General features: G+C 45.3%; 1 protein-coding gene across 2 annotated transcripts; it reads right to left on the bottom strand.

Moving 5' to 3' along the window:
- Positions 1–202: 202 nt before the first annotated feature.
- On the bottom strand, positions 203–5,851 carry LOC310823834 (large ribosomal subunit protein eL33). Of its 2 annotated transcripts, none has more exons than XM_083696705.1 (5): positions 5,772–5,851; positions 5,244–5,272; positions 4,821–4,973; positions 3,353–3,497; positions 203–270 (listed from the first exon to the last, which is right to left on the bottom strand). In XM_083696705.1, the coding sequence occupies exons 2-5, from the start codon at positions 5,252–5,254 to the stop codon at positions 247–249; spliced, it is 333 nt and encodes a 110-aa protein (XP_083552831.1). In that variant the 5' UTR covers positions 5,255–5,272; positions 5,772–5,851; the 3' UTR covers positions 203–246. The 2 variants fall into 2 exon arrangements, with proteins under 2 accessions (XP_083552831.1, XP_083552832.1); XM_083696706.1 differs by having other exon boundaries at positions 5,768–5,787.
- Positions 5,852–15,936: the final 10,085 nt, after the last annotated feature.

The raw sequence follows: 15,936 nt of genomic DNA, 5'->3' as shown, positions 1-15,936 counted from the left end.
ATTAGACATTTTACCAGGTGTTTAAATACATTGCCTATATGCAACATTGGGCGTTAAAGGGTTAAAACACTTGTTACTGGTTAGAAGGCAAAATAAAGAATTCCAAAGAACTTAATCTTTAAAAATGTAATCACCATTGCCCCATATTATTCTACTAGAGGCCTGTAATGAAGATCACATAAATTCAAACAGGACACAGAACAATATTTGGGAGTGACTTGTTTATTGTATGTACACAACAGCACATTACACACGGGATGGGTACAGCATCTGAAAAACAAAATAGAGAAGGCAGTGAGTGGAGTCCATAGCTTTTGAATCAAGAGAAAACAGGAGTGGGACGTGACATCAAGACTACCGGTATCTCTAAGGCAACTATTAAGTTACCTCAAATGTTCTCTTTCAATATGAACGTAATCAAGATAGAATAAAACATTCACGTTAACTCTTTTTCTACATAATTTAAGCGATGCATATTTTGTTTAGCAAGTCTCCGGTGACAAAAACAAGTTTGTCATAACCTAAGACAATTTACTTCTAACACCACACTCAAATGTAGGCCTTTCTCTTGAATATTTCAAATTACTGGAAATCTGTTGCATTACATGAATGTGATTTTACCCCCAACTGACTGTTTGTTGATGAGGTAATCAACAAACACACTATGAAAGTCCATACATCAAACTATATCATTTTGAGACAGGCAGCAACTTCACGATTACTAGCAGAGAGTTGAAGCGGTTACTAACTAGTGGAAATATAAGAAAAATAATACATTAGTAGACAGGTCCCAGTCAAGGAAAAACCTTGGTTTCTTAGGGATGGTATTTTACCAATAGAATTAGAAAGTAGAACAGACAGTCCCTCAGACCATAGCAATTCGGATAATACACCAAAAGATGGCTGACATGGAATTGTAATACATAATTGCCATGGAAATAATTATTGCTGCATGTGTAGAACACAGATAGAAGCTAAAAATTCAGAGGCAGCATCATAGTAACTAAGCAACATTTGATCAATGAGTTTGTTGGTAATAAAGCTGTAAGGCAAAACTTCCAAAGGGTACACAAAATGGTCAAAACCTGGCATTATTTTTCTACTGTCAGCAATTGCTCCATTATTACAACTGAGAGATGTTCTTATTCTGTTTTAATGGGAAGATTTTAGAGCTAGTTCTCAATACCTATGAATCTATCAATACTCTGTCGTCGTCCCCCATAGTGTGATTTTGGCCATGTTTATTTGATCCCCATGTACCTTACAGGCCTCTTCTGTAAAAGAGACTGAGGTCTAAGTAAGATCTTCCCTGTATCAATAAATAGAAATGACTGGATAAAGTCCAAAAGGTAAGGAAAGATAAGAGAAAACCACTGAGAAGTGGTTGAAGTTATTTCTGATGGGGGTGGGGAGTAGGAGGGCACATTGTACAGTACACTGCTCTTATCCAATCATGGCAGCAGGCGCATTGCACACATCTCTCATTTGTTTCAAGACAACTTTGACACAGAAATGAATCCTCTAATTACAGATAATATCAGGTGATGATCACATAAGTAAAATGGACAAAATCTGTTAGGGGAGTACTCGTTTTGGCCAAGTGCTTGGCCCACCCCTAATATTTACCGGTAGAGCAATCTTTCAAAGGAGTCACCACCTTTTTCAAAAACCATGTGATTACCCCCAAATACGTAATTCAGGGCAAAATCCTCAAACTAGCAATACATAGCCTTTGATCTACAGTAGGGGGGGTCACGGTATGATAACCTTCATGCACAAGTGCCTGGTAAGCCTGGATTTATTTTTTTATTACATTTTTACACAAGTTTAAAATAGCCTGCTGTAACATCTAAAATAATTTCTCAAATCAAATAATGCAAGTGTGGACTGAAAGAACAGTAAATGAACATTTACAAAGAACTTTTAAGTGCATTTATGAACAGTGCTTTGTTCTAAAAACACACAAAATAATCAATGAAATGGGGGGGGGTTCCACGACCAAAATCCTCTCCTGAGAGTTTTCGAATCGGAAAGCCCCCAGTCTGAATTGCTGTTAGTATCAGAAGTAGGCTCACTCTTTCGGCTGCCTATATTCAGCGGAAGGGATTGCTTGGGGTTAAGTGACCACTTGTACTAGGAGGTGGGCCATTGTAGATCCTCGGCTGAGGGTACAGTGCTGCTTCGGAGAAATCGGCCGGGCTGATAGGACTTATTTTACTTCAAGAACTATAATGTATCAGTATTTGGTTTTATTTCCTTTAACTCTTTGGTAAGTCCTTTTCCTCCAATCTATTTACTTTCACTTTAATTTCTTTTATTTTACTCATGTTAGTATTACACTTTTGTTATATTTTGTTAAACTACTTTACTGTTACTGTAGCATTACAATACTCATATGTATACTTTATTTTACTCCAATTACTATGACTACTTTGAAAAGATTTTATTTATTTTATTTTAGTTCATTTCGATAATTTCTTTAATTTCTTTTTTACCGCATGGGTTTACTTCAATTACTTTGCATCTTCTATTTGTATTATTTTTTCCTTAAACATTTCTTTTTACTCGGAGATCGGGAATCCCTCAGCGGTGATCGCTTTTTCGATATATTTTCTTTCTTTTTACTTGGAGATCGGAAACCATCGGATTCCCTTGGCTGAGGGGGCGGTGATGGACCAGAGTGAGAGAACGGGAGAATTTGTAACCCTCTGTATTTAGACTTACAGGAACTACTTTTCATCTTCTTTTGTATTTTTATTATTTTTCCATTAAATCACTTCATTGATATCTTGTATTATCCTGGTGTCATGCTTAATGCTTGAATCAAGAACAACTCTGCAAACCAAGGAAACGTTTTAGTAGATTTATACCTAGTACAATACTTACCACCTGAAATGATGTGTTATCCACCTTGCTAAACATAAAAAAGATAGATTACACTGTGCATAATACACCAAAGGATCTGAATGGTTATTCTAGCCTCTTTATTGAAATATCCCCTTTGGATGAATTGTCCTCATCAAAAATCCAATTCCTGCAACCACACCAACTGGCACTCATAAGAATAGAGCCTTCGTTAACCACTGGGGCTTTCATATGCTGAGTTCTGATTTGTAGGTCACTTACAGGGCTTGGTATTAAGCGGTAGCAGGGGAAACTGTGGGAAGTAGACGGTTAACAGCAGTGTGAGTCTGTTCGACACTAGCCTATTATTATCTTCTTGAATCCTAGTAGGGTAAGACCTTTTTGGCAGAGGATGTAACCCGTTAGTTGGTACCTAGTCCGGTACCCATGGACGAGCAGGAAACCGGGTCAAACAGAAGGATGGAGTTTTCTGTTGAAGGCTACTCACCACTCGAACCCTGTGTCCAATGGCCTTTGCTGGAAGGTTGCTGCTAAACTTGGCACGCACCATTCCACTGTTGCCATGAGCACGCATAACTTTGCCCCAGATTACCCTCGTCTTGTTGGGCTTGCCACCAGGTGTCACAGTGTTCCTAGAGAGAATGAAGGACAGCGGGGAATCCATAAGTCTAATCTAAACATAATTATGACAAAGGTATTATACAACAGCAAGTTATTCTCCCAAAAAATAATTTGGCAGTGGAATAAACCTAAACTGCTAATAGCGTTTCATACATGGGTAACTAACCCTACCAAAACCAATCGTCAATTTAACATCCTAGATAACTAAAGACGACCAACATAGGCGGGCAGATAAGGCACACAAGGGAAAGTGAACTTAATGGCACGCTGGACAAATAAGTCTTTAAATTCATAATTCATGGGTGCAATTACAATAAATAGATTAACTAAATAAATCCCCACAAACCTACAAGTCACAGTACACCACTTTTCAAGAGTTAGTTCCTTCCCGACACTACAACAATAAGTGGGCTCCTCTGGAATATAAATCAACCCATAATGACAATTTGCTTATCTATAAACTATACGACAATACAGCCTACAATACTACTTTACAGGTGCAATATACAACATTCAAGCTTTCTCATGGTTCTAAATTACTTACATTGAGAATTTTTAAAGAGATCAGGGAATGAGATCCCTTGAAAATATATTTTATTTACGAACGCCTTTTGTCCCAAGTAGAGTGTCATGGGGCTACAAATTCAAGTACTTTAAGCACCTTGTGTGAACCCTGACTAAAGTCAAACAATGGACCTCCCCGGGCGTCACTCTGGAGGCTTTGGTTAGTAATGAGGGCCCAGAGGTTCTAGTCTTAAGCAACATGAAATCCATCTATTCTACCTGAGACAGCCCTACAATTCAGTTCAGCCCCCACTTTAGGTACCAGCCAGGCTCAACCTGACAGCATCCTCCTCTATGCAGTCCTATGGACAGATAGTTGAGACTTTGCAATGCATCAAAAGATGAAATGATCCCACCACAGTCAGCGAAAGAAGGATTTTTTTTATTACAAACTGTCTTGGCAGGGTCATTTTTATTTCGATACATGGCAAAGTCTCAGACACAATCTGTCCACATAGGACTGCATAGAGGAGGACGCTATCCGGCTAGGTTAAACTTGACAACGTACCAGTTGCCTATCAAACTCCCCTTCAAACACGCACTGGCATTTTCATTGCAAGTCTGTTCTTGAATGCATCATTTGTGAATTCAAGCCTCCTTGCCACATTTTTCTGCCAAGCACAATCAGTCTACAAAAAAAAGCACTGGCAGTTGAGACTCGAAAATCTAAACCCTATTGACAAGTTCTGTACAAAGCTGCAAAGGAGATCGCCTGATGGAGGCTCGCCACAACCAGGGACAAGTAGCTATGCATCAGACTGAAGACTCACTTCTTGGCCTTGTAGACGTAGGCACAGCGCTTGCCCAGATAGAAGTCTGTCTCATCGCGTGTGTACACTCCCTCAACTTTTAGGAGGGCCGTGTGCTCCCGCTGGTTCCTCAAACCACGTTTGTACCCAGCAAAGATGGCCTTGCTCCATAGTCTGGAAAGTTAAAGATGAAAACAACATTAATGAGGTACCAAACATGCATCTCAGTCTGTCCCAAAGCTAGTGCCACATTAGTCCCCTGAGATGAATCCAGCATTCAACTACATTACTTAATTGCATGATTTTGGTGAGGCAGCATACATTTAACATTTGTGTAGAATATCAAATTGGTTAATGACTCAAAGTGCAGAATATACAGGAGGGTTCACTACTATGGCACAAAGTATGATGGCAAACAATGTAGTTAGATCGCTTGCTACTAACCTTCCTGGCATTGTGAGTCTTTTCGAAACCTGTAAACAAATACAAATGAACATTAATATCAACTTGCTTGTGATTTTGAGAGATTAAAACATAAGCAAGATACATCAATTGCCAGAGGGGCGATAGTAGTCAGTCGACCGACAGTGTTCGCCGACTACTCAGCCCATGATCTAGGCATGCCGGTGAGTTGTATTCGTGTACACTAGTAGCTAACAGCCAGACAGTAACCAACTCTGTCACATGCTGGAATCGTAATGCTGTCATGATATGGCTGTCTTGAGGTAAAAAGACGTTTGAGTTGTTGATAGACAATATTCAGAATTTGTAATTTGTGAACCGCCTCATCCCCCTAGCTAAGGGTTCCTAGCTTTATCCAAGCTGTACCTTTGTCATCGGGGTCTTTCGGGCACAGAAAATGAATTAAATAGCAAGTATAAGTATGTTTCTGTTTGTGTCGATAGGTATTTATACGAAATGTGAAGTCAATAACACTAAAATTGAATCTAATAAAAGTGACAACTTACTTACCTTACCTGCACCGTAAGAAAAATGGAGGAAAAGGAAGTTCGAACGGAATGCTGGGAAATTATCATTGACATCGGCAACCACATAGCCGCTTGATCAAAATATCTAATTTCTTACATTTTCGCCAGTGCCTCCACTTTATTGAAGCATTATAATGCATATTATTATCGGTTAAACAGCCACGGTTGATTAACAAAAAAAAGTTCCTCTACGAGAAAAAAAATAGTAACTGTATCGTTACCATGGTGATATGTGTAAACGTGAAACAAAGGCTCGCTGAGGTCCGTGTACAAAACGGAAATCGGAAATCCACTCAATTCCACTTTCGTTCGTGGAGTCGGAAAACACAAAACGAGAATTGGCTAATTTTCCAATTTCTGCCGATGTTGGGGAATCAAATAACAGTTGAGGAAAAACAGAGAAACAAGGGCAATTTTCATGTTTTCAATCTGCACCCCAAAAACGAAGAAGAAAGCTTGTTTTTCTGTGTTTTGTTCAGTTTTGCAAAATCAAATAACAGTAATAGAAAGACAACAAAATAGACTTCATTCTCTTTTCGTATTTTCTAGGCAGGTAAAGGGCGGTACAAGCTTCCAATGTGGGCCCGCCCACAACACTTTCATTGGCCAAATGCAAAGCTAGCTTTTCCGACCCACCCTTTTCCACAAGCTTCACTCAAGGGCAGGCCAGGGTGAGTCTGGTTAACCAGATTCAAGATAATGTCATTATAATGCTGTCACGTAGCCTACTATTACGAAAGTATTAAGTCTGGTAGTCAACCAGATTCAAGATTATATCATTAGCATTGCATGCTTGTGAGTCAAAAACCCTTGACATTGAGACGTAGTGGGGCTGGTGTGCGGCGCACAGCCACTTGAAACACTGAGCTTGTATAAATATTTTTGTGTACAGTTCTCAATGTTTTTTTTAAATGACAGACCATAATTGATAGTCCAAATATGATACAATTAATAATGCGTCTCTGTCGTCCCAGCAATAGTGCGTATTTACATTTACGCGTTCAAGTCTTTGCAAAATTGATTCATTCGTTTTTGGGATGCAGATTGAAAACATGAAAAAATTAATTGTATCAGACAGAGGTAGGGGCCGTGTTTACCAACTGCGCTTTTGCCTAGACAAAAGCGAGACGCGCCGCTGTATCTGAAACAGCGGTCTTTAAAGCGGAGTGTAAAAAGACATGATTGTTGTGGCGAGGCTACCTGATACAGTGCTTTATCTGGCAAGGTAGCTAGCAACGATTCATTATGCTCAGACGAACTTCGTGGACATTTCTACGCTAGTAACAGAGTACCTCGCTAGTAAAAGGGGTAAAATACATATAGAGTTTTTGTTTCATACAAAAAGAGGGTATATTTAGTTCAGGAACTGGAGTGGCCGCCATCTTGTTGTGAATTGTCTGTTTGTCCCGTTGTCAGCGAAAATCCGACGTGTGCGTCTTTTCAGCAACATTCGAAGACATTTTTCGAAGTAAAAGTCCCAAATTCATAAAATAAAAACTTTTTGTCTAAACATTAACAATGATTCATTCATGATATTTAAGTGACATTTGTATACAATGTGGGTTGTAAAGCATATTTCAAGGTCAAATAAATGCAGCCAATGCAAGTCACTGTATATTAAATATATATTGGCTTATAGTGCAAAAACGTATTGGAGGGAATGCTCACTAGGGTCTCTACTAACCAAATACACTTCGTTTTGGAGGGGCACCGTGTCACATCCAGCAACACTATATTTTCCAAACCCTCCTGGCCCCCAATGCAATGCACTGTAATACACTGTATATGGGATACATATTGCCTTACAGAGCAAAAACTATTCTAAGTAAAAGGAGGCAACAAGTGTATATGATGATATACATCAGGTGTAATGTAGCTAATATGCGTTTCTATCGAGCTAGCTTTATGGATCGTAAATTAGGTGTCATTTAGCTAATATGTGTTTGTATCGAGCTAGCTTTATGTAATGTAGAGAATCACTGCAGTATTTATCCAATTAAACATTAGGCAGCCATAGACGCTGTTCAACTCATTAAAATGAAATCACACCTCACGCGTAAAAGAGCAAGGACATCTCTATCATGCTATGCAGACGACGTGAAAAAGGGAGGCAACAAAGTGTATGTGATGATCCGTCATGTGGAAATCCGACTCGGTGTGAACATTTACACGGGTGATTTCATTTTAATGATCGAGTTGAACAGCGCTTACGGCTGCCTAATGTTTAATTGGATGAATACTGTAGTCCAGAATAAAAAGAAAGTGAGAAGTCTGTGTACTGATAACAGTAACTGCCGTAAAGACAGCCGGGTTGATTGACAGCTGGTTGACGGCTGTCGTTGTTGTTACTTGATATTACATAAGTAAAGGTGCACGCAACTGACAACCACATGTGAGACTATGTTATTCACTTCTGAAGATAACATTACATCGTACCAGGATTAAAAGAACGCACGATAAGGACATACTACAGCGACAGAAGGAATAAAGCCCCCGGGTAACCTGCAACTAGAAGGAAATGTGGATGAAAATGGGCGTGCCGTCAAGCAACGCTTGAAAAGCACAAACATGCAACTTTGAACAACTCAAGTAATCGATGATACGTGATCAAGTCGTAAACAAAAGGGACATTACATGATACCATCCAAGAACATGATACCCTACGAATGCAGACGGTGCGGTAATTGACACGTTGCCCGTCAATGTCCTGCTTATGAACTGTGCAAAATGTAAAGGCAGAAATCACTTTGCAAAGATGTGGTTTTGGGAGGACAAAACTGAAGGTAAAAAGACAGTATGTGCTATTGAGGCTGAAGAGACAGAATCAGATACATTGTTTATTGGCTTGGTGCAAAATTAGTCATAACAGAACAAAAATATGGCATAAAATAGATAGCTCCCTTGCTGGTACATGGCACCATTGTTCATTTTAAGCTAGATACAGGTGCAAAGGCAAAACTTGTAAGCTGGAACGATGCACGGGATCTCAAAATGAGGCCAAAAATGCAAAACAAGACCGTGGCTTAAAATGCAATATACAGTGCCTATAGAAAGTCATCATACCCTGTGAAATCTTTACCTTTTGTCACATTACACCCTGGAAATTAAAATAAATCAAATCTAACTTTTTTGAGCTGTATGTACACATTATAACCCTCATCATCAAAGTGAAAATAAACATTTAAAAAATTCTGGACAATTACTAAAAATTAATTAGTGAAATACCTGGTTTGGTTAAGTGATCAGCCCCTTAGAGTATACCATTATAAACTTGCTCAGGTGCAACCAATCAACTTCCAGATCAAACACCAGGCTAATAGCCCCCCAGCTGACATCAATTGTAGTGGTTTTGATTACTTCAGAATAAAACCAGCTGCTTCTTGAGGATTCCACTACTAGAAGTGCATGGTTCTGCAACGAATTCACCATGGTTGGAAAAGTACTTTCAAAAGGCCTCCGGGATAAAGTTGTAGGAAGGCACAAGTTAGGTGAAGGCTACAAAAAGATTTCGAAGGCTTTAGCTATCCCTCTGAGTACCGTTCAGAGCATCATTAAGAAGTGGAAGGTGTATGGTACCACCAACACCTTGCCTAGATCAGGCCGTCCGTCCAAACTGGATGACCGAGCCAGGAGGACATTGATCAGAGAAGCTACCAAGAGGCCAAAGGCAACTTTGAAGGACTTACAAGTCTTTATGGCTGGGACTGGTCTGTCTGTGCATGTGACAACAATCTCACAAGCTTTACACAGAGCTGGCCTGTATGGCAGGGTAGCAAGAAAGAAGCCTTTTCTGAAAAAGTGCCACAGTCAGTCTCGTTTGTGCTATGCAAAAACACACCTGGAAGATTCTGTTGCCATGTGGAAAAAGGTTTTATGGTTGTCGTAGAATTTAAGTAATGGTATTTTTAAATAACATACCGTTAACCAGAGCTGTTGATTCATTCAGAGACTTTATTCACAGAGAACGAAGCCGTTTCGGATTTGCAAAGTTGAACCCCTTTCCACTTCCGTTACCTGTCTTTTTATAAACATCACACAGGTCAACGCCCTCCATTCAACAAACTTCTAGTTCCTGTATACTTACACCAATAACATTCAAGAACTACATTTCGTCATCCAGGGGGCTACGCCCACCTGACCTGGCGTCGGTCAGTCTACTGAGAGATCAATTGACCTAGGCTGTTTCCTAAAGCCTTTTGTCCTGGCTGTTTACAACTGTGTTTATTACTCATCTATCCTGTCCTTAGATCACTCTATCCTGTTTCTGCAGCTTTGAACCATTGTACTTTATTGTATTCCTACACTCTAGTCAACCCCCTAGTCAGCCCTCACTTTAACCTCACCCCTCTTTTATTGCATTTCTAAGATCTGTTGTCCGTTGATCTCTTCACTGGGTGTGGGATTGCTAAGGCTAATATTGTCGCTAATATTGTCTTTAAATTTACCATATGGTCAGACGAGACTAAGATTGAACTTTTTGGACTGAACTCCAAGCGCTATGTTTGGCGAAAACAGCACACCTCCCAAAACACACCATACCTACTGTTAAGCATGGTGGTGGCAACATTATGTTGTGGGGATGTTTCTCTTCAGCGGGGACTGGGCAATTGATCAGGATTGAAAGGAAAATGGATCCTGCCAAGTACACCCAAATTCTTGAGGACAACCTGCGTCCCTCTGCTAGACAGCTGAAGATGGGCAGGTCATTCACCTTCCAACACGACAACGATCCTAAACATACCGCCCAAAGAACAACGCAGTGGCTTAAGGATAGAAAGGTGAATGTCCTTGAGTGGCCAAGTCAGAGCCCTGACTTAAATCCGATAGAAAATTTGTGGATGGACTTGAAGAGTCCGCTCACCACGGAATTTGACTGAACTCGAACAATTTTGCAAGGAAGAATGGGCAAATATTCTCCAATCTAGGTGTGCAAAGCTAGTAGAGACATATCCAAACAGATTGATGGCTGTAATTGCAGCAAAAGGTGGCTCTACAAAGTATTGAATCAGGGGACTGATGACTTTTCCAACCCTGTTATTCTTGTTTTTCATTTTTTATAAATTTTCAGAACTGTCGCCTTTTTTTTCATTAGTTTGATGTTGTATGGCTAAATTTGTACATAAAGCTGGAAAAAGTTTTTTTTGATTTCCGGCTGTACGACAAATATAGTAACTATTTCAAAGGGGTATGATGACTTTCTATAGGCACTGTAATGGACAAAGCATTGAAACAAAGGGAACATGTAGGCTGAATGTTAAGGTAAAAAATCGCATTCACCCATTCACCCACTGAACTTTGTTATAGTGCCTAATGGACATGAGTCATTGTTAGGGGATAAGGCATGTGTGGATCTGGGCTTGGTAAATAGGGTCTATACTATTGTGGGGGGACATGCAGCGTTCGGCCTGTAGAGGGAGCTACAGGACCGTGGCCGGGGTTGTGTCGGCGAGACTTTTGTTGCACACCTGCTGCGAATTAAGTCTCGCCGGCGGATGTTTAAGATGTGTGTGCTTCTGCCATTTCAGAAGGCGAGGTGGGCTGGGAACGACAGGAGTGGCTTCCGAGAGACGACTGAAAAGTCGCAGGAACTGTGAGACGGGCTGAAAAGCCGCTAGAACTGTGAGACGGGCTGAAAAGCCGCTAGAACTTTGAGACGGGCTGAAAAGCCGATAAAGTGAATGGTTGTGATAATAAACGGGACAAAATCCCTCACTACGATACTGCGTCTGCCTCTGTGTACAACGGACTTCGTTACATTGGCGCCCAACCTGGGACACAGAGGGAAGGCAGAATGGAGGCGTTAGCAGCGGCAATGTCGAGGATAGCGCTGGTCCTCGAGCAGCAGACGGCCCTGCAGCAGACCCAGCAGACGACGCTGGAGGAACTAACGGCGGCGAGGAGCACCGACAGGGCCCTCCTTCAGGACTTCACCAGGGTCGGCGGGCCGGCGCCGGGGACCGGAGCGGCACCAGGTCCCCCCAAGGTCCAGTACCACCGCCCCCAGGACCTCCAGACCGCCGTCGGACAGGCCGAGGACCATCTCTCCCTCCCACCGCGGGGGCCACAACGACCAACCCCGGCCCCGCGGCAAGGGGGGGGGGGCCAACGCCCAGCCGGGGGAGCAGAAGGAGAGAGGCCGGCGCCCGCCCCGAGGACGAGATGGCAGGGGCGCACCCATCCGGAACCGACCCCGGCCCCACAGGGAGCACCTCGAGCGACAGGGGGGGTGTGTTGGCGGTGCGGACGGCCGGGCCACGTGCAGGCCGAGTGTCGGGCGATGGACGTGGGACGGGTCGTCCGCATCGGCGACATACCGGGCCCTCCCCCCGGACCAGGAGCGGCGTATCGTATTCCGGTAAGGATACAACATGATACGCACCAGGCATTCCTGGATTCGGGCTGCATGCAGTCCATGATCCAGGAGCGCCTGGTTCGGCCGGGGGCATTGTTGAAGGCATCGAGGGTGCGGGTGAGGTGTGTGCATGGGGACATTCACGAATATCCGGTGGTCGCTATCGAAATTCATTTTGAGGGGAAAAACCATAGAGTACAGGCGGCGGTTAGCCAACGCCTCACGCATCCCCTGATTCTAGGTGTGGATTGGGAGGGGTTTCCTCAAGCGGTAAAGAGGGCTACCGGAATGCGTGCACGACAGCTAGGGAGGTGTGTGGCGTGTAATGTGCTCTGTGCCGAGGCGGCGCCTCGCGACACTGCCGGGGAGCCGGAGCCGGCGGGGGCGCCTCACCCCGAGACTTCCTCGCCGAACTATCCGCTGCTAGGCGACTTCCCCCTCGAGCAGTCTCGTGACGAGACCCTCAGATCAGCCTTTGACCAAGTGATAGCAATTGATGGTACTTTGATACGGCCAGACACAGTGCGCGCCCACCCCTATTTTGCGATTATCAGCGACAGGTTATATCGAGTAAGTCGTGACTCACATAGTCAGGAGGAAGTAACCCAGTTGCTGGTTCCCCGCAGCCGCCGCGAAATGGTCTTCCAGGCGGCTCATTTCAACCCCATGGCGGGCCATCTAGGGTATGACAAAACACTGCACCGTATAATGGCTCGATTTTATTGGCCGGGGATTCGGGCAGAGGTGCGTAGGTGGTGCGCTTCCTGTCGGGAATGTCAGTTAGTAAATCCCCCGGCCATTCCCCGGGCCCCCTTGCGGCCCTTACCATTGGTCGAGAACCCGTTCGACCGCATTGCGATGGATATTATCGGGCCATTTGAACGGAGCACACAGGGTTATCGATTTGTGGTGGTCTTGATAGATTACGCCACCCGATACCCCGAGGCAATATCTCTGCGCAATATCTCTGCCAAGAGTGTAGCGCAAGCATTGTTTCAAGTCATCTCCCGCGTGGGAATCCCGAAAGAGATTCTCACCGATCAGGGCACTAATTTTATGTCACGCACCCTCAAGGAACTGTATGGCTTGTTGAACATCAAGGCGATTCGAACCAGTGTTTACCACCCGGCCACTGACGGCCTTTGTGAGCGGTTCAATCGGACCTTGAAGTCAATGATCCGGAAGTTTGTCCACGAGGATAGTCGGAATTGGCATAAATGGCTAGATCCCCTGTTGTTTGCGGTGCGGGAAGTTCCCCAAGCTTCCACCGGGTTTTCCCCGTTTGAATTACTCTACGGGCGTAAGCCCCGGGGTGTCCTAGACCTGTTTAAAGAAAATTGGGAGGAAGGGTCTAGCGACAGTAAGAGTGAGATCCAGTACGTCCTCGACTTGCGCACAAAGCTCCACGCCCTAGGGGCTATCTCACGTGAGCATTTGCTGCAAGCCCAGGAGCGTCAGAAACGCCTGTATGACAGGGGGTCTACCCTACGAGAGTTTACACCGGGAGACAAGGTGCTCGTACTGTTACCCACCTCCAGCACGAAATTACTCGCGAAGTGGCAAGGACCGTTTGTGGTCACACGTCGCATGGGGGACGTGGATTATGAGGTTGTACGCTCGGACCGGGGGGATAGCTTGCAGGTGTATCACGTCAATCTCCTAAAAAAATGGAACGACGTGGTCACGGTTGCTCTGGCTACGGTAATTCCGGAGAGAGAGGAGTTCGGTCCGGAAGTCCCAAAATCGAAAGTTAGCACTCCGGTCGATATTGATAACCATCTCTCTGCTAGCCAGGACGCGGACGTTGCAGATTTGCAGCTTAAGTTCGCTGACGTGTTCTCTCCCCTGCCCGGTCGGACTACGCTCATCGACCACCATATAGAAACGCAGCCGGGTTTAACGGTGCGCACGCGTCCCTATAGGTTGCCGGTGCACAAACGAAACGTTGTGTGCACGGAGTTGGAAGCCATGCTGGAGCTGGGTGTGGTCGAGGAGTCCCGCAGTGATTGGTGTAGCCCCATCGTGCTTGTCAACAAGCCAGATGGGACTATACGGTTCTGTGTGGATTATAGACGGGTTAATGCGGTCTCCAAGTTCGATGCCTATCCGATGCCCCGGGTCGACGAGCTCTTGGACCGGCTTGGTACGGCCAGGTACTTCACGACATTGGATTGCACGAAGGGATACTGGCAGATTCCACTCTCGCCGGTGTCCCGGGAGAAAACGGCATTCTCCACTCCGCTCGGGTTATTCCAGTTCACCGTGCTCCCTTTCGGGTTGTTCGGAGCCCCAGCCACTTTTCAGCGCCTCATGGACCGTATTCTGCGGCCGCACGCCACCTATGCTGCGGCCTACCTAGATGACATTGTCATTCACAGTGACACCTGGCCGCAGCATGTGCGGAGTGTGGCTGCTGTTCTGCGGTCCCTGAGGCAGGCGGGGCTGACGGCCAACCCGAAAAAGTGCGTGATCGGGCGGAGGGAGATCCGGTATCTGGGGTACCACTTGGGACGGGGGGAGGTGCGGCCGCAGATTGAAAAGACTGCGGCCATCGCCGCCTCTCCCCGGCCCAAGACAAAGAAGGAGGTGAGGGCCTTCCTGGGGCTGGCGGGATATTACCGCCAGTTCGTACCAGGGTTTTCGGAGCTGGCCAGTCCCTTGACGGACCTCACCCGGAAGGGTGCCCCGGATCCGGTCCAATGGTCGGGCCAGTGCCAGGGGTCGTTCGAGGCCCTTAAGGGGGCTCTTTGTGGAGAAACGGTCCTGTATGCGCCTGATTTTAACCTCCCTTTCTCCCTACAGACGGACGCGTCGGATAGAGGGCTGGGAGCAGTACTGACCCAGCGCGTGGAGGGGGCCGACCGGCCGGTGCTGTACCTGAGCCGCAAGCTGTCGGAGAGGGAGGGCCGGTACAGCACCGTGGAGAAGGAGTGCCTGGCCATCAAGTGGGCGGTCGGCACCCTCCGCTACTACCTGCTGGGTCGCGCCTTCACCCTCTACTCCGACCATGCCCCCCTCCAGTGGCTCCACCGCATGAAGGATGTGAACGCGAGGATCACCCGGTGGTACCTCGCGTTGCAGCCCTTCAACTTTTCCGTCGTGCACAGACCGGGTGCACAGATGGTCGTGGCAGACTTCCTCTCCCAGGCAGGGGGGGGGGAGTAGGTCGTCGGCCGTCGGTTCCCCGGCCTGTGTCGGGCGGTGGGGGTATGTGGGGGGACATGCAGCGTTCGGCCTGTAGAGGGAGCTACAGGACCGTGGCCGGGGTTGTGTCGGCGAGACTTTTGTTGCACACCTGCTGCGAATTAAGTCTCGCCGGCGGATGTTTAAGATGTGTGTGCTTCTGCCATTTCAGAAGGCGAGGTGGGCTGGGAACGACAGGAGTGGCTTCCGAGAGACGACTGAAAAGTCGCAGGAACTGTGAGACGGGCTGAAAAGCCGCTAGAACTGTGAGACGGGCTGAAAAGCCGATAAAGTGAATGGTTGTGATAATAAACGGGACAAAATCCCTCACTACGATACTGCGTCTGCCTCTGTGTACAACGGACTTCGTTACAACTATCAACAAACTGAACTGTGTGCCCCCCAAAACAGTACAAATCTGACACATGATGCTATAGTACACAAGTCTGGAGAGGTATTTCAGGGTTTCGGAGCACATACTCCATCAAACTGAGAGAAGATGCATAACCAGTAATTCACGTGCCCAGGAGAGTTCCAGTGGCTCTCCATGACAAACTGAGGACAAAGCTAGACCGCATGGAGGGACTTGGTGTCATAAAGAAGATTGAGGAAA

Source organism: Argentina silus (genome assembly GCF_951799395.1).
Source record: "Argentina silus genome assembly, chromosome: Y".
Lineage (NCBI taxonomy): Eukaryota > Metazoa > Chordata > Actinopteri > Argentiniformes > Argentinidae > Argentina > Argentina silus.
Note: the sequence above shows the minus strand (reverse complement) of the source record. Positions and strands in the feature narration are given on the sequence as shown.

Excerpts from the sequence above, each read along its gene's own strand:
- LOC310823834 (XM_083696705.1), bottom strand. Across the intron at positions 3,498-4,820 it reads TACGTCTACAAGGCCAAGAA|GAACACTGTGACACCTGGTG; the intron begins GTGAGTCTTCAG and ends CATTCTCTCTAG. Across the intron at positions 271-3,352 it reads TTGGACACAGGGTTCGAGTG|ATGCTGTACCCATCCCGTGT; the intron begins GTGAGTAGCCTT and ends TTTGTTTTTCAG.